A 26,675-nucleotide genomic window follows, 5' to 3' on the forward strand; every position below is an offset into this window, starting at 1 on the left:
CGAAAAGGAAACCCTCAGCAGACGTGGGTGGGATGGATTACGTTTTCCAATACGGGAAATCTTGACAATCGCGCTTTGTATAGAGTTATCAATAGATTCCAGTATCTTGACAGCCACGTCGGTGTCACCCTCCTCTGGGTCAGATTCAGGTACATTTTTAAGCAAAATGTTATAAGAACGTTTGACTCGCTCTAAAATCTCAGCGGAATCCAAAGAACATAGAGATGGTAGTCTATCGGGAGCAGCGGATAGAGTAGATTCAATCTTTACTATATCGTTCATCTCATCAACTCTCGAAACCACAGCGTTCTGTGATGACTCTATTTGAGACAACTTATTTTGACACTCGTCAATAATGGAGCTATGGCTACTTAACTGCGAGGTATGTTCATTGAGAGTTGTTTTGCATTCACGCAGCTCGGCCAAAATTAGAGACTGATCGGATTTTATTGATTTTATATCCTCAGATACTGAACTCATTTTACTCATTAGGAGAGAAAAATGTTCGAGTGTTACAGGCTGATCAGATTGCGAGTTACTCCGTAGCAATCGTTTGCTACTCAGGCACGGCGGACAGCTCCACTTACCCTTCGACTCCCTCATAAACTCAGAGTCAACGGGCGATATATCGACACACGAAGCATGATAGAATATGCGGCAGGTAGAGCATTTTAACACATTTTTATCTGATTCGGTGGCTTTTTTCGAGCATTTAAAGCAGTACGAGGGCATGATTAGTAGAAAAATATTAGTTTAAATAGAAAAGGAGAGGCAAGTAAACTTTTCACTCTTGTGGGTCGATACAAGAGACTTTCACAGAGAGGGAAGACCACGGAATGATAGGAAATGGTGATCAGGCCGCGAAATAATTTGCTACGATTATCGGTCTGCTGAATTTAAATATTATGATGCAGTGCGGTCCACGCGGTTCCCACGACAGAGCCGAGAGAATGAAATATGTAAAGATTGTGAAATGTGGGGATCAAAAACCGAAAACCAATGAGCGTTCAACGAAGGAGGGGAAAGAACGCCAGGATCAACAATTATCTGCGCGGGTGGGATGCTAATATCGACCTTAGAGATGTAAACAAAGATCAGTGATGAAAAAATCGACAGAATTAAGACATAGATTTAACAAAGTGAATTGGAAAATTATATTATCCTACATGAGGAAAGACAGAAACTGTATCATTCAACATTAAAATATCAATGTAGAACACAGATAACCAGCTATTAACTAAAGTTGATTGAGAGCTACAGCAAAACGCGTATAGACGAGGCAGTAGTTCGATGAACATGTCGTGTCAGATTATACAGAAGTGTTGTAAAAATAAATGAACTTCTTGATATTAGGACTTATTTTTGGAGTGACTCAATGGTGGCTTTGACCTGGATCCGAACGAAAGGACAGTGGAAAACGTTTGTAGAAAACAGAGTGAAAGAAATAAGATTATATACAAAAACTGATGATTGGTATCATGTTCCAGGCAAAATCAATCCAGCAGACATAGCTTCTGGAGCAGCCATACTCAACCTTTTTTCACCTCGGGCCGCATAATTGCTACTGTTCATTCTTGCGGGCCGCAGTAATTTACCTAGCTGTAAAACTAGCTTTAGCCCGCGCGATTTTCGTTTATCGCGCATAATCAAAACTTTTTTTTTAAATCGGTTACACAGTAGCCTTAGTCCTTTATTAAGCACTAGTAGTTCCTATCTGTGAACCAAATTTTATCAAAATCGATTCAGTGGTTTATGCGTCGAAGCGTAGCAGACAGGCAGATTACGTTTTTTGCATTTGTAATATTAGTGCGAAAATAAAAATATACAGGGTGTTAGGGAAACGCTCCCAACAACGAAAACAGGGGATACTATTGACGATTTTAAGAAAATTGAAATAATTTTTGTTATCACAATTTTTTATTTTGGTAGGTACCATGATTTCTAAACCCTTTTATTAGCATAATTCACGCAATAATGCTAATGAGAGGTTTCAAAAATCATGGTACTGACCAGAAAAAAAAGTACACAATAATATGACAATTTAACCGTATAATCAGCTAAAAAAACGCACCCAAGAATCCATAGAAATGAAAACTACAAGAGCAAAAAACGCGAGATAAGGTATTCTCGCTAAGAAGATTGGATATAGTATGTACATAAAGAATCCATTGTTCATAACGGGTGCTTTTTTCGAGGTATATAACTTTAAATTGGCATTACTGTTCAAGATGGCGACCGATTTAACAGCTGTCAAGTGATTTATTCTCAGTTTGGTTTGGCAATTCATCATGAATAGACTCACGCCTGAGCAACGCTTGCAAATAGTGCAATTTTATTTCGAAAATAATGGTTCTGTGCGGAATACGTATCGCGCACTAAGTCCATTTTATTTTGTTTAGCGATGAAGCGCACTTCTGGTTGAATGGCTACGTCAACAAACAAAAATGCCGCATTTGGAGTGAAGCTAATCCTCAAGTGTATGTCGAAACACCGTTACATCCAGAAAAACTGACTGTTTGGTGCGCTTTATGGGCTGGTGGAATCATTGGTCCGTACTTCTTCAAAAACGATGATGGCCAGAACGTTACAGTCAATGGTGATCGGTATAGAGCCAAGATTACTAACTTTTTCATTCCTGAATTGAACAACCATGATGTCCAGGAGCTTTAAAGTTCTATAGCTCTAAAAAAAACACCCTTTATTATGGATATAGTGTTCTGTGTGTACGCAATAAGGGAGAAAACAAAGGTAAATGAGTGAATATTGATACCGTTATTTTTGCGTAATTTCGAAACTTTATTGGTGATACTATTGTGAAAATGGTAATACTGGACTAGGCCGTTGCTCGGGCCGCATAAAAAGGGGCAAAGGGCCGCACGTTGAGTATGGCTGTTCTAGAGGGTGTAGTGCCAAAACTTTGCTGGAAACTAAGTGGTGGTTTGGTCCAACATGGTTAAAGAAGAATCTGGAAGAATGGCCTCATACAGAAATCAGAAGAAATGAACACAGAAAAGATGAAGACAACACAAATTCTCATATCAAACATGATTTCAACGACTGAAAAATTTCAAAACTTTTCAAAATACTCCAAAATTTTGAGGATGATCGCATGGATTTTGAGATTTGCATTCAACTCTAGGCCAAGAAATTCAAAAATATCCGGAGAAATCTCATATGATGAAATTAGTGAAGCAGAAACCAGATTTCTGAGAATGATACAAGAAGAAGTTTTCGGTCATGATGTTGATTCCTTGAACTTGGAGATATTCCAAGACGAGAGGAAAATATGGAGGATAAGGACAAGACTTGTTCTGGGAGACTTCGAAGAGAATTTTAAATATCCTATTCTACTTCCTAGTAAGCATGTTTTGGTACATAGACTCATAGAAGAATATCACATACTGAATTGTCACAAAGGAGTTCAAACATTGTTGAGTATTCTCAGGGAGAAATTTTGGATATTAAAAGGTAGAAAAACTGTGAGGCAAGTTATTTCATAATGCTTTGTATGTAAAAGATATACTAGTAAAGCTATAGAGACACCTTTTGCTCCCCTACCTAAAAACAGAATAACATGTGGAACAGCTTTCAGTGTTGTAGGTATAGATTTAGCTGGACCTCTGTACCTTAAAGATAAAACGAAAGTATGGATAGTCTTATTCACATGCGCAGTTTATAGAGCCATCCATTCGGAACTAGTTGATTCTCTTTCAACCGAATCATTTATTTTAGCACTTAGAAGATTTTCAGCTCGTAGAGGAAGAGTTTCCACTATTTACTCAGACAATGGTGGTAATTTTGTTGGCGCATTTAATCTATTGCAAAAAATCGACTGGGATGGATATCAACATATGCCTCAGTGCATAAAATAAAATGGATTTTCAATGCACCAACTTCTGCCTGGTGGGGAGGTTGGTGGGAACGTATGGTTCGCATTGTTAAAGATTTACTAAGGAAGGGGAGAAAATCAAAATTACAAAAAGAGGACGTGTGGTGAAACCACCTGATCGTTATGGTTTTCAATAATTTCGCGGGGGGAGAATGTTGGAAATGGATTGATTTCATTGTTTCAATTATTGCCTTTATATAATTTGATATGTTTTTGTTACTATAGAGATGTTATAATGATATTGAAATAAAATAATTCTTGGAAAGCTGTCACAAAGTATTTTAATCGAAGTTTTTCAAGGAAATAGTGTAGATACAACAAAAACCACATTCTACTATTATATGAATTATTTTAATTCAATTGTATCTATCAATTTGTTTTAATTATTCCTGAATAGTGAGTTAAGTGATCATTCAAACTTTTATCGTTGTGCAAAACGCAATTATTCGAATAAATATTCAAATGTAGTGGTAACTTAATAATAACATAAAAATTGTTGGCAATGTCATGCGACCCCTTTTCAACCACGCCACTGAATGAATTATCGTATTATTTCTGCGCCATCTATAGCTCATGATTCAGCGTCATCTATTATCGAGTTACTTCTCCACTTTTGGTAGTCAATAGTGTTTTCGATATATGCAACCCGTAACACGAAATCCAACTACAGTAGCGACCCCTGGTGACTATTTCCTTGCCGTCAAACGGCGGTTGGCTTACTATAGTTTTCTTATAGAATAGTAAGCCAACCGCCGTTTGACGGCAAGGAAATAGATAGCGCTGAATCATGAGCTATAGATGGCGCAGAAATAATACGATAATTCATTCAGTGGCGTGGTTGAAAAGGGGTCGCATGACATTGCCAACAATTTTTATGTTATTATTGAGTTATCACAAATACACGCCACTGGCGTAAATGCTTATTACAGAGCAGAAAAAATATCAAAATATAGAAATCTTCTGACCACTCTATTTCAAATATTTTAGTTCTTCAAAATAACACCGATTTTTTCAGAGGGCTCCACTTTACGGACCAATTTTTGACAGTAAAATTCGAGTAAAACGCGAGTACAACTAGATGGCGCTCAACATCAACAAAATCGAAAAAAAGCACTACACTGGCTTACTATCCTTTCCTTATACTATGGTATCAGTACAAAAGTAGACCCTTTTAAATCCTTACTTCGAAATTGAATTCTTTCAGGTACCTATGCAATGCTGAACCGACCTAGAAACTGTCAAATTGTCCAGCAATGAAATAATACGTACACAAAAGAGTACCGAATAACCCTTATTTACAACTGATGTTTATCTAATGGGTCAATAAAATCTTGATATAAATCAAATAAATTTACACGAAATCACTTCTTGTTAACTTTCAAAGTACAATACCTAATCTAAGAGAGGTTCAAAACTACCTTAATTCTGTATTATATGAAATACGGTAAAAACAAGATAATTTACCTGACATCATTAAATCCAAATCGCTCTCCTTCAATAACAAACATTTCCTTTTTCTCAAACATATGAATCCTTCGGTCCGAAGTAATAAGTTGACTATTGGATCCAAAACCTTCCACGAGGAATAAATTTTTTCATTCGAAAAATTAACATGAAAATCTGTCGTATGGCTTTTTTTAAACGACAAAATATTTATTTTTGTTCGTGACAAATAATTCAGGTTTTCACGAATATATTTCCTAAAAGACGGTCCTGATAGCTACAAGCCACGCCCCTCAGGGAGGAGCAACGATTTTTAGTTCACAATTCTGGCACTTGAAACAGATTTACGTCACATAGAATTTTGAGTAACTATTATGTAATATATTTCTTATTGGTATCATTGGAAAGAAGAAGAAATAGGCTACAGCCATGTTGTGTTAGATTTTCGACTTTAGGTGTTAACCTAATTTATTGTCGCCTCTGTTAAGAGGCGACAATAAATTATTCAAATTTGGTATTGAAAATCGTACTTTCTACGTCAATAAAACAATTAATTTGCAACTTAAAGTGAAATTATTACCTAACGGATATACAAGGGATAAAGACCTTCCAATATTGTTTTGAATCATCTCGATAGCGTTTACCGTTTCTGAGAAAATCAAGACCGAATTAGTTAAGAAAACGCCTGAATTTGCGCCGCGTGAACGGACTCTTAAAACGTCGTTCTTAGTTAAAAGTTGGTCAACTTTCTAGTCATAGTTTCATAAACGCGATATGTACGAGTTCAATTCTCAGTTCTTAGGAACGGTGCATAAATCTACCATTCCGACGTGAATGGTGCGAACAGTGTGGCATATACCGAATGCAGTATGTATTTCATATTTGGACTTTAAATACTTTAAATCTGACCCAATGCGAATGCGTAGATGCCAAAATGAGAGACATTTTATTAAAAGATTGCTTATTTGTACGTTGCAATAGCTCTCTATTATCGATGAAAAGTGTTAGGTGTATCTGAAAAAAAATTATTTCTTCCACAAGCAATATCAAACATCAAAGTATGGAACGAATAGAAAGTAGTTCGAGCGCTTTCCTTCAATAGGGACTAACAAGAGAGTGCATTAACACCACAGAATTCTTTGATAGAGTTCTTAGAACTATTTTCTTAGAAAGGGCGCATAAATCTACCATTATTAGTTTTTAGGAACGTTACATAAATCGGACTTATCCCAAGATCGTTAGAAATGTAGAAAGGGTTATCAAATTGAAAAATAATTACCTTAGACAGTATTTTAATAATTGATAATGAATTTTGATGTTTAGCGAAAATACAAAGATATGTATGATACAATTAAACTTGCTTGGAATGATTTTAATGACATTACTTTACTAGGAATCACTGCTGAACAATTTGTTTGGTTCTACTCTTTTACTATGCGACAAGGTGTCATTTATGAAGTACTGCATCAATATTATCAGTTAATGTTTTCATCACATTCTGTCACAACGAATCAGATTTCAGTGTATCAATGGTTTTAAGAAGTTCAGCTTTAAGTTTCATTAGTGTATTATCCAAGCTTTCTATTTCAAATATTTGTTTCGTATTTCTATGCTCAGTAGTTCTTTTCTTTTCTTCACTATTGTCTTCAATACTCGATATAACTTTAATCTTGTTCTCATGATCAATGAATTCAGTTTTGCCTTGAGAATTTACTCCAGGGATAATAGAGATATCCCCAAGTATCTTGATTTTTTCTCCAACTTCGATGATTTGATCTCCAGGATTGGTAATATCACTTTCAACCGGAATATCTACAAAAAAAGGAGTAGTTATGTAAAATATACTCATGAAAGAGCATATTAATATAATTTTAATTATTAATTGTTCAATGTCAAAATAAATTTAATCATAATGCAATAACTTGGGTATTGAACACAAAATACGATTTGAAAAATGTCCCAGATAGGGTGGTAATTTGAAATATGTTGATTTGCAGTTTTGACAAGTTTGAATTACTGGTGCTAAATATTATAGTCTATTCATTTTAAGTATAGCATGACAAATCAAAGATGCCAAAAGTATACACCTTGAAAACGCAAACAAAATCGGGCAATTACTAAATTTTGTGTCGTCAATCCATTTAAATGTTGCCGCTGTACAGGGTGGGCAAATTTCGATGTTTTAGCACTACAACTTTTGAACCAGAGGAGATAGACAAAATCTGATTCCCACTTCTCGATCTCTTTTTCTGAGAAACTAACAAGGGTAGTATTCATTTTTTACCACCTTCTTTTGTTTTCGAGTTATAAGCGAAAATTGGAAAAATGGCGATATCGAAAAACATTTATATCTCCGCTAATACTGATGATAGAGCTCTGAAATTAAAACATTATACAGGCACTTTTTTACGTAGAATCCAGTGGCGTGCTCGTATTTTCAAAAGGGTTTTTAATTACGAAGCTATGACCGAAAGTTATGTTTTTTCAAATGGGAACACTAGATTTTTGTGCAATTTTCTGAAAGCTTAATTTTTCCTGATTTCAAAAATATATAACATCGTATGATTCGTATCAATATAAATAATAGAAAATGGCCAAAAACCTCTTTTCACCTAAGAGTCTCAATATTTCTATGGTTTCAACTGTTGATGAGCCTTTCTATAACAAGAGCAGTGTCCTTCCGTCAATCTGATTACATCTATGCTTTTCACTTATTCCTACAAAATTCGAATCTAGATAATGTTTTATACATTTTTCATCTAAAAATTGATTTGGAAATAACGGAGAAACCACAAGATCGAATTTTTCAATCGAAAGAGTTGTATTGAGATGCATGTATCAGGAGATTATTAACATAGGTCTCCAGAATCAATACGCACAAGTACCAATCCATTTTAAACAGCATATGAAACAATGCATATATGATTGAACTCAACATTTTATTACGAAGGGACAAACAAGAAATAATATTCAACCTAATAATGACAACAATTGCACAATGCACAGTCGACACCTCTTCTCGATATTTCAATAGATGAATATTTGAAACTGTGTTCAAGCTACCTAGGAAACTTTTTCCAAGTTCGTTTATCTTATCGAAACTATTTGTATAAAATAAATATAGATTCGAATTTTGTAGAAATAAGTGAAAAGCATAGAAATAATCAGATTGACGGAAGGACACTGCTCTTGTTATAGAAAGGCTCATCAACAGTTGAAACCATAGAAATATTGAGACTTTTAGGTGAAAAGAGGTTTTTGGCCATTTTCTATTATTTATATTGATACGAATCATACGATGTTATATATTTTTGAAATCAGGAAAAATTAAGCTTTCAGAAAATGGCACAAAAATCTAGTGTTCCCATTTGAAAAAACATAACTTTGCGTCATAGCTTCGTAATTAAAAACCCCTTTGAAAATACGAGCACGCCACTGGATTCTACGTAAAAAAGTGCCTGTATAATGTTTTAATTTCAGAGCTCTATCATCAGTATTAGCGGAGATATAAATGTTTTTCGATATCGCCATTTTTCCAATTTTCGCTTATAACTCGAAAACAAAAGAAGGTGGCTAAAAATGAATACTACCCTTGTTAGCTTCTCAGAAAAAGAGATCGAGAAGTGGGTATCAGATTTTGTCTATCTCCTCTGGTTCAAAAGTTGTAGTGCTAAAACATCGAAATTTGCCCACCCTGTACTTATTATGATTCTGCGAATTTATTTCATTCGTAATAAGAATTGGTTTTGGCTGTTTTTGATTCAATATTCATCTACTGTAGGCATAGTTTTTCGAGAATCATTTACAAAATTTTTATATTGAAAAGGCGCATTGGCTTTAAAAATTACAAATATGACGCACAAAGAAGCCCCCAATAGCTTGGAAATAAATGAACTTTTAAAAAGCCCAAATTCAGAAGAAAAATAAAGGTTTGCGACAATTTGTTTTTGGGATGAAACTTGAATTTTCAATATAAATAGGATTAAAACAGTTGGTATACAAAGGTTCATTAATTATATTAAATGTATTTGTCTTGTTATTTCAATTGTTTGTAGGTACTTCATGTGTAAAATTTAGTTGTGTTCATAAGAGACTCAAGTTTTTTAATAATGAAATGGTAGACAAAGTCACAAGTACATTGTTCTTTATACTGGAAATCCTAATGGATTTCTTAATGCTGAAAAAATTAATATATTGATTACCACAGAGAAATGGATACAAACAAATTTTTTAAAATGGTTTGACAATCAACTTCTCAAAAACACTGCAGATTTTTTTTTTTTTGGTTCTACTTGTTGTTACTATCTGACAAACTATCATGTATGAAAAACTGCATCACATTATCAGTTTATGTTTTCATCACATTTTTTCCCATCGAATCAGATTTCAGTGTATTAATGGTATTAAAAAGTTCAGCTGTAAGTTTCAGTTTCAAATCATTTTTTTATATTATTATGCTCAGAATATCTTTCATCCTTACCATTATCTTCAATACTCGATTTAACTCCAATCTTGTTCTCATAATCAATTAATTCAGTTTTGCCTTGAGAATTTACTTCAGAGATAATAGATACATCTCCAAGTATCTTGATTTTTTCTCCAATTTCGATGATTTGATCTCCAGGATTGGTAACATCACTTTGAACCGGAATAACTACAATAAAAAAGTAGTTATGTAGAATATACTTACAAAGGAGCATATCCATTTGGAATTTTCTAAAATTATATTTTGTGTTTATACTCAATTCATTGGGTTGGGCTTAAATTATTTCTTTACGTTTGAATAATAATAATAATAATTTATTAATCCTGTTTGACATAAGAATGTATAGGACAGGACAATAATAATTAAAAGTATTTACTTTTAATTATTATCATTATTCAAACGTCAAAAAATAATTTAAGCCCAACCCAATGAATTTGGTATAAACACAAAATATAATTTTAGTAAATTCCCAGATAAGGTTACTGGGTAATTTAAATTCAAAATAGATATATATAATTCATTCATCTATAAGTATCACAATATTCTGAAAATTCCATTTACATTATATGGATCACAATTAATCATAAACTGATACAACTTCCTTAAAAAAATCTTTTCAACATCTATTTTATGAAATTTTACAAGCAAGGAATTAGTCAATCTGATACACACATATCTTGCATTGTTCTGTGTCAGTATTAGATTAAGTATTACAATCTGTCTGGCACAGCATTTCTTTTTCTAAATTCTTCAAATCATTCTGTATGCTGTGTGAAAAATTTAATGCTATTACAAATGTAGAGACCTGGAAGAGTAAGAATATTATTTCTCGAGGAAACACCTCTACAAGTCTGTTTGTACTTCATACCTAGCAAAGTTCCCAACGCAATCTTTTGTTTAACGAATAAAGAATCAGAAAATGAACTATTTCCCCAGCAGACAATACCATACGATAAAATTGATTGAATATTTACAAAATATACTATCCTCAAAGTGGATACATCAACTGACTTTCTTAGTATATTAATGGAATAGATAGCAGAGTTAAGTCTTTTTCCAGTGACTCAACCTAAACCTTCCATTTCACATTACAGTTCACATGAAACCCAAAAATTTGATAAAGTTACCTACCGAAACACATATACCATCCTGCATTATTTCACATGGTAATTCATAGTTAGATCTATCTTTATGAAAAATAACACACTCTGTTTTACTTGCATTCAAACTAAAATCATTTCTGTAGCACCTATCCTTCACGCTTATAAAGACCTCATTCAATTCAATTGTCACTATATTCGAATTTTCCAAAATTTTGATTATATTAGTATCATCAACAAATATTATTACATTAAGGGATTTATCAATACTGTATAGACAATCATTCATATAGATCAAAAATAACAGAAGGCCTAAAACACTGCCCTGCGGTACTCCACAAATTATATCTCCCTCATTCGAAATAAATGTTTCAGATTCTATTTCTATTCGAACCTTCTGTTTTCTTTCTTTCAAATAGATCTTTATAAGATCAAGTTGTTCAACTCTTATTCCGCAGGTTCCCAATTTTTTTTATTAGTTTTTCATGATTAACACAATCAAAGGCTTTCAAAAATTCTAAAAAGAAACCAACAGGAATTTTACCTTTTTCTATTGCATTCAGGATAGTATTAGTTAGTTAAAAAATTGCAGTAGTTGTATTTTTTTTGTGCATGTTGACAGAAGGAGAATACTTTGAGAATGTTGTCAATAAATTTATCGGCCTATAGTTTAGGATATCCTCAACATTACCAGATTTAAACAAGGGCATTACCATTGAAACTTTCAAACTACCTGGACAAGTAGCAACAAAGGATGTATATATTATGTACCTCAGTGGTTCTTCAATCAAAAGAATGTAGAAAGAGATTGGACGTTGTAGAATGAAGGTTGCCAGCGAGGTACGCAAAGTGCGACAGAGAGAACACGTGGTAAATACTTGGTAAATGAGACGTATTGTGAATGTAGATTTCGGTTACGGCTTTTTCAGTAGTAGTTTCTTAGTACTTTTCAGTACTGTAGCCGTTACGGATTTTTAGTAGTAGTTTCTTAGTATTTTTCAGTACTGAAGAGCGTTTTTAATGAGAAGTTTTTTGAGTGTAGTGGTCCCCAATGTTCCATTGCAGCTCGAAATAAACGGGAGATTGTGTTTAATGTCCGAATCTAATTTTGGAGATTTTAAAGATGGAGAGGAAACTAGAGCGATAACCAATGAACAAGGCTCATGCGTTACGAACAATTAGGCCCCCTCTAAAGCAAGTTCGGCCAATGAGGAGGCCGCTATCGACATGAAAGTCGATCAGCCAACTCGACCGAATAAATGAGACTAACGTTGGAACAGTCTCCGACGGAGACAAGTAATTCCAACTCATCTCAAGGAAAAAGAGGAAGACCAAATCCTCGGTAGATCCCAAACCGGCAGATTCAGAACCCAAGAGAAGTATAGTGCCGCCGATTATCCTGCGGACAAAGGAAAATTGGTCTCAACTTATAAGATTCTTGAAAGAATGTCAAATCAAAGTTCTGAGAAGTCAGAACATCAAAAATGGTATCAAGATCCAACCTGCCGAACCAGATCCTGTATTAAAAAAAGCCGTACCACTCATTCCAACTCCCGGAGGAGAAGGTACTGAGAGTGGTACCAAGAGGGGATCCCCGAAACGGTTGAAATGTCAACCAGATCTGAAAAAAAAAGGCTTCCATCCAACGGGAGCCTTCAGAATGAAGAGTGGAAAGGACAGGAAGCCAACTCCCCTGGTCCTCGTCTACCTCCCTAGAGACGAGAGTAGTATTTACGACGTTAAATTCACCGCGGATGTCTGCGTAAAAGTAGAATCTCTGCGAAGAAGCCTTGGCCTATAACAGTGTCACAGATGCCAAAAATTCGGGCACGCCGCCAACAGGTGCAATGCATCTAGAAAGTGCGTTGCTTGTGCCGAAGATCATAAAGGGGTTACCAAATGCCCCATGGATAAAAAGAGCCTGCCGAAATGCGCGCTTTGTAATGGCCCTCATCCGGCCAATTACAAGGGATGCCCCAGTCATCCTTCGAAGGGAAATCCGACGGTTTCCCTTCCGAAACCGGCCATCTCCCAATAGGAACAGGCCAAACTCGCTCCGGCTCCAAAGAAGGCAGTTCCCCCCAAAAAGAAGCAAAAAACTAAAACAAGGACCCCGAAGAAACCAGCAGTCAAAACCAAGAAAGCAGCGAAAACATCGCCTAAGATAAATTCTCCTGAAAAGGCAGAAATTGAAAAACTCATGGCCACATTTCAGGTCATGATGAACCAGATGATCAAACTTGTGGAATAATACTGGGGGACAAAAGGAAGCCTAAATCCCTGGAGATAGCTGTCTGGAATGCAGACAGCTATCAACAACAACACCAACAAAAAAGAAGAGTTCGAGGACTTCTTGAATAGGCATGAGGTGGACGTAGCACTGGTGTGTGAAACCCAACTCAAACCATGCTTCTCTCTTAAAATCCGCAACTACCAGACCTATCGTAGGGACAGGAATGACGAGAGAAAGGGTGGGACAGCCATCTTGATCAAGAAGTCCATTGCTTCCTAGGAAAAAGATCTGAGCATTTGGAAGCCAACGCAATTACTGTGTACACCAACTCCGTTGACATAAGAATAATTGCCGCTTATAACAGACCAGGTCGAAAACTACTCAAAGAAGACTTGAAGCGTGTATTCGAACCCAGAACTTCAACAATGTTGGCAGGTGACCTGAACGCCAAACATCTAGCACGAGTTATATATCTCGTTCTAAGACCCTAACAACAAGATAAGCAGACTAAGGAACAAAAGATATGTGTAACCTGACCGCTTCGTGGAAGATGGCTAAGTCCGCAATTCTTACCAGCGACACGGACGCTCTATCTTATCTTAGTCTGTAGTTAACATCTTATAAGAACACTTGTATGTTATCCCAATAAAATTCTATCGTAGAATTAATTTGTATTAACAATTGTAATATCTAAGTTTTTTAAAAACTATCTTGCTGGACCAAAAACCATAAGTGGCGCAGTCGACGGAGTTTTCGCGAGTTTTCATTGTGAAGGACTTTTGAGTTTCAACTCATTAAGCGAAAAAACGAACCCATCAAAAAGACTTGGTGCAACCGTGAAGTTCCATTGAGGATACAATCACGCAGCGAGGCATGAAGATTTTGATGAATTGAATATTACCATTGTTTATGTCAGACTCCTCTGATTCCAATCCTATTGATTCAATTTCCGAAAACAATTCTATTGAATTAGAGACAATTCTTGATTTAATTAACACATTTGATAATTTAAACATTACTGAAGAAAGTAATACAGTAAATATGGCAGTAACGCCCAATTTTGACACGAAGAATCTTTGTATCATACCGGAATTTGACGGTAACCCAAATAAACTACACAGATTCGTAATAGCTTCTGAATCGCTTTTACTTCACTATTTTGATGTTAATAACCCTAATAACTTTCAAAATACCTTACTGATTGATGGAATTTTGAATAAACTTCAAGGCAAAGCCGAAGAAGTGGTAGCTATTCACGGCGCAACTAATAGTTGGGAAGAAATAAAAAATTCTCTTATCCTAAATTTTGGAGATCAACGAGATGAAAACTGTTTGAACCAAGATTTAGTTAACTTGAGGCAAAGACCCGGAGAATCTCCCCAAAAGTTTCACGAAAAAGTTTTAACCCTTCTTAACACCATTTGCAACCACATTGACCTTAAATGCGCAGAAACAGAACGTAAAGCCAAGAGAGAATTTTTCACCAAACAAGCTCTCAAAACATTTTTAGCAGGATTAAGAGATCCACTAGGACCAATGATACGCGCTATGAGACCTAATAGTTTAGCTCAGGCACTTCAATTCATCATTGAAGAAGATAATATAAAACATTATCAAAGTCCAAATCATTTTCAAAATTTGAGAAAACCGAATCCACAAAATTTTTCGACACATCAGCAATTTTATCGATCACAAAATAGACCAATTCTGACCCAACAACAATACATTCATCCCCAAAACAGCCAAACAAATTCACAAAATAATTCGTACTTCAAATACCAGCAATTTCCTAGTGTCCCCATAAATCTCCAGAGGAATCCAAATTTCGTTCCGCAACGATTCCCAACCAACTCCCAAGTTTTCAAACGATCCCAAAATTATCAACAGAATAAACCTACACCAATGAGCATTAGCAGTTCCCTTAATAGTAAGCAGCGAACTCAAAGAAATTTCCAAAATACACCCTTCCAAAATACCTCTCAAAAACCAGATTTTATTAGCGAAGAACTTTTCAATACTGAACATTACGATAACGGACAAGAAAACATAGAATTCGACGAAAACATTGAAATTGACAACCCCGAAGAAGATTTCCCAAATTATGATTTCCCCGAAAATTTTCAGACGGACGCTTTCTCGGAACAAGAGACTTAATTGAAACATATATATCCTCGGATAAAAGAGAGCTACCGTGTATTCAGATAAAAAACCCTCCTTTGAAACTATTAATAGACACTGGATCAACAAAATCTTTCATTAACCAAAAAATCGCTCATAAAAATTATCCAAATCAGATTTTACTAGAACCATTCACAGTTTCTACAGTTTTTCAATCAGAAACACATCAACATTGTGCCGACATCCTAATCTTTCCAGAATTCAAACAAAATATCAACCTTAAATTTTACCTTTTCAAATTTCATAATATTTTTGACGGACTCATAGGATTAGATAACCTAAAGTTATTGAACGCCCAAATCGACTTAATAAACTCCAAATTAATTACCCCTGTAACTGCTATTCCCATTAAATACCAACCAAGCCAAGTAAACCAAATTTTCAAATTAAGAATTAATCCTCATACCCAAGTTATTGCGAATGTACCCGTAAAACAAAACAACGGCGATGTTCTTGTACCACATCAGATTATTCAAAAATGCGAAATACCGGCAACACTTTCGAATGCTCAAAACGGTTTTGCAAAAATTCAAATCTCTAACAAAACAGACGAAGATATCATTATGAATTTAACACAACCAATTAACTCATTCCCGTTTATAGAAAGCAACTACGAATTTCATCACTTATCACACATGAACGAAGAAGACAAATCCTACATCCTAAAATTATGAAGGCCAACGTCTCACCTTCACAAATCAGATCAAACATTCAATAAAAACAAACGACGAAATTCCTATTTATACTAGATCCTATAGGTATCCATTTGTACACAAAGACGAAGTAAGGCGACAAATTAATTCCATGCTAGAACAAGGCATAATTAGGCCAAGTAATTCACCCTGGTCTTCTCCAATTTGGATCGTACCCAAAAAGAACGACTCATCCCTAAAGAAAAAAATTAGAATCGTGGTAGACTTTCGGAAACTAAACGAAAAAAGTATTGATGACAAATATCCTCTTCCAAACATTACCGATGTTCTCGATAAACTCGGGATATGCAACTATTTTTCAACCATCGATTTAGCCAGTGGTTATCACCAAATTGAAAAGAACCCTGATGACATTCCTAAAACCGCATTTAGCGTCGAGAACGGTCATTACGAATATCTCAGAATGCCCTTCGGATTGAAAAGTGCCAGTGCAACCTTTCAACGAGTAATGGATAATATGCTTAGGGGATTACAAAACGAAAAATGTCTTGTATATCTCGATGACATAATCGTCTATTCAACATCACTCCAAGAGCATATCGTCAATCTTGAAAAAGTTTTTCAGAGACTCCGCGAAACTAATTTCAAAATTCAACTCGACAAGTCAGAATTTTTAAGAAAAGAAGTAGCTTACTTAGGTCATATCGTCACCCCTGACGGCGTCAAACCTAATACAGATAAAATCAAAGCTATCAAAAAATACCCAATCACTATTCAATAGAACACCTAAAGAAATAAAAGGCTTCCTAGGACTTCTCGGATACTATCGAAAATTTATCAAAGACTTTGCTAAGATTACTAAACCCCTTACTGAATGTCTAAAAAAAGGTGCAAAAATTGAGCACACACCACAATTTATAGAATGTTTCGAATACTGCAAAAATCTCCTTACAAACGACCCCATTCTTCAATATCCCGACTTCGAAAAAGAATTTCTTCTTACAACCGATGCAAGTAATGTGGCCATAGGAGCCGTACTTTCACAAGGCCCTATTGGATCCGATAGACCAGTTGCATACGCATCGAGAACACTAAACGATAGCGAACGAAACTATAGCACAATAGAGAGGGAGCTTTTAGCCATAGTCTGGGCAACTAAATATTTCCGCCCCTATTTATTCGGTAGAAAATTTAAAATATTATCCGATCATCGTCCACTTCAGTGAGTAATGTCACTGAAGGAACCGAACAGCAAACTCTTAAGATGGAGATTAAAACTATCAGAATTCCAATTCGAAATTCTATACAAGAAAGGCAGCTCAAACAGTAATGCTGACGCACTTTCTCGAGTCGAACTACACAATAAAGAACTTTTTGAATATATGCAAAAATTTAACGAATCATTTTCAAAATCGAACGATAATGATAAAGACAACGACACATTTTCAAAATCGAACGATAATGATAAAGACAACGACAATTTTTCCATGTTAGCGAACGTAAGCGGAACACCGAATGTTAACGAAATACCGGAACCCGAAGCAGGTCCATCGGTATCTCGACCTCTCGAAAGGGAGGATGCGACGGCAAGCCCATCTCACCCATCAGACAATCCTCCAGATTCCGACGATGACGATACAGTTCATTCAAGTTCTGAAGAACCAATACAAGGAATCCCAATAACAGAAAAAGCACTTAACTTTTTCAAACATCAAATTATCCTAGATTTCGTTTACCACTCACCAGCAAAAACAAAAATAGAAAATCTCTTTTCAACAAAGCGTAGAATTTATTGTCAACTCTCCGTGAACAACTTAGAAAGTGATACCATAAAATTATTCAAGAATTACATAAAACCAAACACAATATATGCGATAAGTTTCAAAAATGATGAGTATGTACTAAAAATTTGCGAATTCTTGAGAAATACATTCAAAAACTCTGCATTCAAATTGATCAAATGTAATACTGTTTTAAAAGATGTAGAAGATAAAGAAAGACAACAGGAACTCATTAAATTTCTCCATGAAACAAAAACCAATCATAGAGGAATATTAGAAACAGAAAACCGTATAAAACAAACATATTATTGGCCAGGAATCAAAACCGACGTAAGTAACGACATAAATTTTTGCGACATCTGCCAAGTCAATAAATACGACAGAAAACAAAAATTAATGCTAACACCGACCCCAATCAAACCTTTTGAAATAATCCACATCGATACTTTCCAGACACAAGGACCAAAATTCCTTACTTTGATAGATACATTTTCCACACGCACAAGCATATCCATTAATTTCCCTATCAGGTATTGAAGTTGTCTGATCTCTATTGTCTTTTATGACCCATCATGGAGCACCGACTACCATTGTAATGGATAACCCCCATTACATTACTGTGAACAATAGTCAATCAAACGGATCAATCGAAAGACTTCATTCAACTTTAATAGAACTACTTCGTATCATAAGAGAAAAAGACAAAAATTCAACCAACATTCTAAACCAAATGCTTTACGCTATACTAAGTTACAACAACTCTATTCATTCTGCGACAAAGCAGAAACCAATAGACGTAATCAACGGACACTTGAACACATAAGACCCCCTTGATATTGATATCAACGAAAAATTCATAAACAACTACATCGAAAATCATCGTGATAAAACACTCGAAATATACAAAAACCTAAATGAAAATTTGGCCAAGAAAAAACAAGCTACAATGGAGAAACACAACGAGAAACGACACGAACCATTGACATACAAACCCGGAACTACAATTTATCGCAAAATTACATCTAACAATCGAAATAAACTAACACCAAAGTTCTCAAAAGATCAAGTAATCCAAAACAGAAAAATTAAAATCACGACCCATCGAAAAACCCTCCACAAACAGAACTTAAGAGATAAGGGTACCCCGTGCGTTTCGGCGCATCTGTCAAAGTTTACCTATTCAGCTCCCCCCAACCCCTCTGAGAAGCCATCACTTTTCAGGATGAGTGGAGCAATCTCAAACGTTCTTCTGATTTTCCGTCCTTTTCTACCACATGTAAGAATTCAGATACGTTTGACGGCATTCAATTCTTACACGCCAGCCAATGAATTGCCAGCTTACTGTAAAAAGGTTGTTCGAACATTTGGCAATGCAGCAACTTCGAGCTCGATAGACAGATACAGAGATGGTAATATCATTCTTACGAAAATTAATTTGATTCAAAAACGTATTTAGTGGAATAATAAAAAAAAAATCAAAACAAATGTACCGAAACTTTTCACATAAGCGGGTCACATTCATTGAGCAAAATAATGATTTTGCTCATTATGGTTAGCCAAATCAAAATGAACCATCAATATGATGGTCATCCAAATATGATATCGGATGAATGATGGAACATGGGCATTTATGACCAATAATCATTTCAAGTCAGTTGTTATATCTTATTGATCAACATGCTGAATATTACGATTCATTTATATTGAAGGCAAAAAAAGTACTGAAATTTTCAAAAACTCTTATTTTCGATGGAACATGGGCATTTATGACCAATAATCATTTCAAGTCAGTTGTTATATCTTATTGATCAACATGCTGAATATTACGATTCATTTATATTGAAGGCAAAAAAAGTACTAAAATTTTCAAAAATTCTTATTTTCACAAACTGCCTTCGTACAAAAAACAGTTGTTATATCGCGATATCGCATTGATTCTCCATGTTCAGGATCACGATCCATCAATTTTGAAGGCATCAAAAGGACTGAAATTTGAAAAAAAGCCTATTTTCAAAAATTGACTACGTACAAAAATCAGTTGTTTTATAGCAATATCGCATTGATTTTCCATACTCAGGATTACGATCCATTAATTTTGAAGAAAAAAAAAATAACTAACATTTTTAGGAATTCTTATTTCAAGAAATTGCTCACGTACAAAAATCAGTTGTTATGTCGCGATATCGCATTGATTCTCCATACTCAGGATTACGATCCATTAATTTTGAAGGCAAAAAAAGAATTAACATTTTCAAAAATTCTCATTTCCAGAAATTCACTATGTATAAAAATCAGTTGTTATATAGCAATATCGCATTGATTCTAATATTCAGGACGCTCAGGATTACGATTCATTTTTTGAAGGCAAAAAAAAAATGGAATTATAAAAAATTCTCATTCTCAGAAATTGACTACATACAAAAATCAGTTGTTATATATCGCATTAATTCTCAATGCTCAGGATAACGATCCAACAATTTTGAAGAGAAAAAAGGACTCTAATCTCATTTTCAGAAATTGACTATGCAGAATCAAGAAATTTCTAAACAATAATAACATCTTAGTACTGAACTTCAATATTCCCCTATAATTATCAACCAGTTCAACTGAAATATTAATTCTTGTTGTGCATAAAAATAATCACATTCCCATACACTGAAAGATAAATTGGGATTGACTGAATATCTACGAAACAAATTTACATGATGAAAAAAACTAATAGTTGTCATAATCATTAGAATGACCATGTACTAATGAGATTCTTCTCGTTTTCCTATAGAAATCAAATTTGATAATTTTACACGATGGGCATGGGAAAGTTATTCCATCTGTTTATTTTCATATTTTTCCCAAACAAAAATCTTACAAATTCGATTGGGAATAGAATACAGATAATTTATGACCAATTTTCATTTCATTTGAAATGAGCAAAAGAAACAAAAACGTTTATGATTCAATTTTTAGTACCTACTCGAAAACTATAAATTCTTGAGTACAACTTTATTATTTTTGATAAACGTAGAGAAAAGACAAAATTTGACAATTTACGTTCTGGAATGAATAGAGTAATAATATCGAATAGGTAGAATCCGTTTGTCTGAAGCTTTTCTCGGAAAATATGAAAACTATAAACATGAAAATTGGTAGAAAATCAGTTCTTATATCACTTATAGCGCATTGATCTTTTATACTCAGGATCACGATCCATTAATTTGGAAGGCAAAAAAAGGACTAAAATATTTTTTGAAAATTCTCATTTTCAGAAATTGACTTCGTACAAAAATCTGTTGTTATATCGCAATATCGCATTGATTCTCCTTGCTCAGGATTACGATCCATTTATTTTGAAGGCAATAAAAGATTCTCAAATTTCAAAAAATTCTCATGTTCTGAAATTGACTCACATCGTAACGTCGTAGTACTGAACTTCAATATTACCATATAATTATCTACCATTTCAACTGAAATGTTAATTCATGTTGTGCATGAATATAATCTCGTTCCCATACACTGAAAGATGAATTGGTATTGAATGAATATTTACAAAACAGATTATGCATGATTAAAAAACTAATAGTATCATCATAAGAATGACCATGCACTAATAAGATTCTTCTTATTTTCCTGTAAAAATAAAATTTGATAATTTTACATGATACTCCCAAAAAGCAAGTAATAGGATCAGAATAAATAGATCCTTGAATCTCTTGTTACCCATATCGAAAAGAATTGACAGCTAACTAAACTGAACAAAGGTATGAACAGACCGACGCGTGACTGCGGGAGCGAGAAAGAAACTTTTGTGGGATGGAAATCAATTGCGTTGAGCAGTAAAACTTCTTCCTCCGAAAAACTGTCATTTTTATACATAATTTTAGATTCATACTAATAATCGTGTCTCATTATATTCGCGTAGGTGTGCATGCTATGCAATCTGCCCGTTGAACACATCGCTCCCGTTCCCGAAGTCCCGCGTCGATCTCTTCATACCTTCAAGCGTTCGAAAAGGAACGAACAAGCTGGAAATCTTTCTATTCACCTAATACTGTTTACGACTCTAACTGAGAACTGATTCATAACGCAGCAACGTTGCCGGAATTATCAAATTGTAGGTAGTATTGAAGAATCTGGTGATTCGTTGCGAATTTATACAGTAGGGGCAGCACTATACGATGGTCGATCATTCTTTTTTATTTGGAGTGATTTCAGTTTTTTTGAAATGTTTTTCTGTAGTTTTTTTTAACGAATAATTCTAAAATAAATCAGTGATAAGCCCTTTATCCATATCATCAATTCATTTGCGAAAAACGAAAAGTTACCAACTTTTTTTTTGTTTTTTCATTCGCAAATTAAAAATAGCCAATCCCTTCCTTTCAGATCATTGTTTGAAGAAATTATCAGAAAACCCCATACAAATCGGTGATCTGCAAGAATAGTTATTCCCCTTTAAGTTTTGAACTGAGCAGTCAAGTGGTAGCATTCCCTCTTAAGAAGACCAAAGACTAAACAAAATGAATATTAACAGGACGAGCCTAATCGCAATAGCGACGACAGCAGATCAGAAGATAACAATAACTAACCTCAAAGACAATCCAGGAATTCTTCCAATTGACCTAGGCAACGCCAAAGTAAAATTGAAATCCCACAATTTCATCCACTATTACAATCTCCTACCCATACACACTGAGCTGAATATGATTAGAAGTCATTTCGACAAAATTACTGAAACAATTCTAAATAATAAAAAAAAAACATATTATTTCGAATTGCAAAATTTCGACAGAGCTTTGAGTTACCAATTAGACATGGCAGAACAAAAATTAAACATAATTTTTCCCAAAGCAAGAGTCAGACGTGGTCTCATTAACGGTTTAGGCACAGTGATTAAAGGCATTTCAGGCAATGTAGATGCAAATGATGCAGTTCACTACGACCAAATTCTTGACGATTTAAAAAATAACAAACAGGATTAAATTAAATACCGAAATTTCAATAACCACCGAAATAATCAAAAATTTCAATTATACAGTTTCATTCTTAAAACAAAATCAGGAAGAAATTAAATCTGCACTTTCTCAGACAGTATTCCAATTAAAAGAACTAAATTCCAACTTCTTCAACTACCTCCAAGCAAGAAACGTCTTAGATCAAATAAATGTATGTTTGAATATAATACTACAATTACTTAACGATATCGAAAACGCTGTAAACTTTGCAAGGCAAAGAAAACTTCACCATATCATAATAAAACCATCAGAGCTACACACGATAACGAAATTCGTTCTAAAACATAATAAACCAGAAAACCTCCTTTTCGTTGAGGAAGCAGAGATTCACAAATATTATAATGTCATAGACGTAGATGCATATATTTCTGGCAACAGAATTGTTTTCATCCTATATTTTCCAATAATATATCCCACAAAATTTTCACATTACCACCTTTATTCGATACCAACAAAAAAAAATACAACCATAATTCCTGCCAACTCATATCTGACAATGAACGAGAAGTATTTTCAATACACTCCAACACCATGCATAGATTTGCACCCAGGATACTATTGTACCCAAAACAAACTCACCGATGGTAAGAAACATTCAGATTGCACATTCCAATTACTACAACTCCAAGATACCTACAAGGATTGTCAACACATCCCTATATCATTATCAGAAAATTTCATCGAACAAGTAGACAACTCGAAATACATTGTGGTAGCACCAAAAGAAATGAAAATTCTAACAACCTGTGAAAGAACCGATTTTGCTACACTGAAAGGTACCTTCTTAGTAGACATTCCCTCCGGATGCCTATTCGAAACTGAAAACAATCAATACAGAAATGATAAACATATGATTAAGAATCAACCAATGTTCCTGCCACAAATAAGTTCAGAATTAAAGAACTCTACACCCCAATACACCAGGATGCATCTACACAAAATTCGCTTAGACAAAGTACATGAACTTCAAAAACAACAGGAACAAATAAAACCCCTAATACCAAAATTTCAAGAAACAAAATCAACAAAATATTGGATCCTTATCATCTATTCACTAATTATCCCATTATGTTTCTATTTTATTGTGAAAAAATTGACAAGACTAAATTTGTGCAATCGAAGGGCTACCAGTAGATCCACCTCAGCTGAAGACACCAACAGTACCAACCATCATCCCGTAGACGTCACTCTGAGGATGGAGGAGTTATATATCTCGTTCTAAGACCCTAACAACAAGATAATTCATATATATGTTGTCGGACTTGAAGGTAGTATTCTGTTCGCTCCATAGTTTTTTCGAAATTAAGTGTGTTAATATAGTCTATAAATCTCAAAGTTTCACACAGTAATCAGTGTTAATCCATCTTTACAGAAAGTTTATTTCAAAAAATCTAGAAGAGAAGTATTTTGTCCTGAAAACTGTAAAATGTCTCATTGCGTGCGTTGTAATGAAGTAACATCAAAGAGATCGCCGAGTATTTTTTGCAGTTTTTGTCGAAAGCATTATCACGCGAATGGCACCTGCTCCGATGTCACTAAGAGTCAGTTATCGGCAATCAAGAATATGCCTGGTACTGATTGGAAATGTGACACATGTCGTCAAGAAAATGGACAAATATCCAGTGGTGGAGATCGGAGGAGGCAATCGATTTCGGCTGGCCGTCCATCCCTCGCATGCCTGGGTAATCAGTCTCAACGAGTTGAAAAGCCCATCGTTTCAGATAATGAATCAGACGCTGAATGGCGCAATGATGGTGTTTCTCGGCCCATTCAATCTCTCACTTTGGAAATAAGAAACCTACGAGAATCAGTTAATTTTTGTTCAGGTAAAATAAGCGATTTCGAAATCAAGCTAAGTAAATTCAACGAGCTTGTCACTAGAATGGGTAAAGTGGAGAGGGAGAATGAATTTCTGAAAAAACAGGTCAATTCACCAGATCTAACAACATCGAAATTCAGCATATTCCTGAAAAACCTAATGAGAATATCATAGAGATTATTTCATCAATTGGGAGGGCTATTGATCAGCCGGTTGACTCTTCCTGTTTTGATTCTTGCAGCTGGGTTCCTACAAACATTCAAGGGAGACCTAAGAATATTGTTGTGAATTTCATCTCGAAAATCAGGAGAGACGATTTTCTTGCAGCATACAAGGCCAAACGAATGTCAAATTCGGGATTTGATAAATCAGGAATTAAAGTTGAAAAGGTATCTGAAAAGCTATACATTAATGAGCACTTGTCAACTTACAACAAAATTCTATTTAAAGAAGCACGAGAAATTGCAAGGAAAAAGGAGTATAAGTATGTATGGACTCAATCTGGTAATATTCTTCTACGCAAAAACGATGCTTCTAAAATTTTGCATATTCGGTCAAGCGATGAGTTGAGAAAGCTTATATAGTCCATATAGTTACATCCTATATTTAAAAATATTTTTTGATTCCCATGGCTCTCTCGATATATTACCAGAATGTCACTGGACTCAGAACTAAATTAGAAGAATTTAAAGTAAACGCCACTGTTAATAACCACGATATAATTTGTATAACCGAATCTTGGTTGAACGATGGAATAGTTGACTCGGAATTAATCGATTTGAAGAACTACACTATCTTCAGGAGAGATCGTGCGACTTCGGGTGTGGTAAAAACCGACGGAGGTGATGTCTTCATTGCGGTTAAAAACAATTTTAAACCTACCAGAGCTGCTGAACTTCAAAGTGATGCAGAGGATATTTGGATAGTGCTTAAACTAGGTATTATAAAGCTCTTTATTTGTTGTGTTTATCTTCCACCTGGCGAGCAATTTGCTAGTTCCAGCTTCATTTCGAAACTTTACTCCAACAAAACAAAATTTGATGACTGTCTCGTCATAATCCTTGGCGATTTTAATTGTTCATCGATTTCGTGGATTTTTAATGATGATGATAAATATTTGAATGCCTTTAATGTGGAAAGTAAATTCGAACATGTTGTTGACGCTTGTGCGTATTTAGAACTAATGCAATATAATCATATAAAAAACTGTAATAATAGAAATCTTGATCTTGTATTCAGCAATTCTCACAGAGTTAATAATTTAGAACATTGTTTATCTCCTTTGGTTTTTGAGAATCGTCATCATCCTGCGTTAGAGTTTTTGTTTGAGGTTCAAACATTCAGACATATTCCATCCAATGTCTCTTCTTTTTTTAACTTTCGAAGAGCTGACTATAATATAATAAATCAGTCTATTTCTGATATTGGTTGGGAAACTTTGCTGAATAATGATAACGTCGATTGCGACTTGAATATTTTTTACGATAAACTTTTTGAAATTATTAAGTTTCATGTACCGGAACAGAAAATTCGTAAACGTTTTCCTGTTTATTTCTCTAAGAAGGCAGTTAAACTAGTTAAGCGTAAAAATATATTGCATGCCAAATGGAAAATCTATAAAAATATGAAGGATTTAGTAGAATTCAGGAATTTGCGTACTACTTCAAAAAAAGTTATTGCATCTGATTACAGAAAATATATTTCAAAGATTGAACAGCAGGTTACTGATGATCCTAAGAGTTTTTTCAGGTTTGCATCGAGAAAATGTCGTGATCAGGGTCTTCCGGAGTTGATGTTTTGTGGGGACAAATCGGCTTCGTCGGGAGGGGAGGTGTCTGAATTGTTCGCGGAATATTTTAGTAGTGTGTTCATTAAAAGAAACCGACCTCTCAAATCAACTCATCAAAATTCCAATTTTCCTCAAGTTAATCTTCCGAATCAACTAAATTATATTCAGTTTTCATCTCATGAAATACGGAAGGCACTAGAGGGTCTCGATGAAAAGAAAGGTGCCGGACCTGATGGAATTCCGTCAATTTTCATCAAAAATTGTAGTCTTTCCCTAGTTAAACCACTAATGATCATAT

At 34.7% G+C, this 26,675-nt stretch overlaps 1 protein-coding gene across 2 annotated transcripts in view; it reads right to left on the bottom strand.

Annotated features, from left to right (window-relative positions):
• Positions 1-6,607: 6,607 nt before the first annotated feature.
• Positions 6,608-26,675, bottom strand: part of LOC123674776 (coilin) — a 44,125-nt gene continuing 24,057 nt past the window's right edge. For both annotated transcript variants that reach the window (XM_045609852.1, XM_045609851.1), the window contains 2 exons: positions 9,813-9,986; positions 6,608-7,144 (listed from right to left, as the gene is read on the bottom strand). In XM_045609852.1, coding sequence (XP_045465808.1) covers positions 6,834-7,144; positions 9,813-9,986 — 485 coding nt within the window. In that variant the 3' untranslated portion in view covers positions 6,608-6,833. The remainder of the gene's footprint in view (positions 7,145-9,812; positions 9,987-26,675) is intronic.

The sequence above is a fragment of the Harmonia axyridis genome, chromosome 3 (genome assembly GCF_914767665.1).
Source record: "Harmonia axyridis chromosome 3, icHarAxyr1.1, whole genome shotgun sequence".
NCBI classification, from domain to species: Eukaryota; Metazoa; Arthropoda; class Insecta; order Coleoptera; family Coccinellidae; genus Harmonia; species Harmonia axyridis.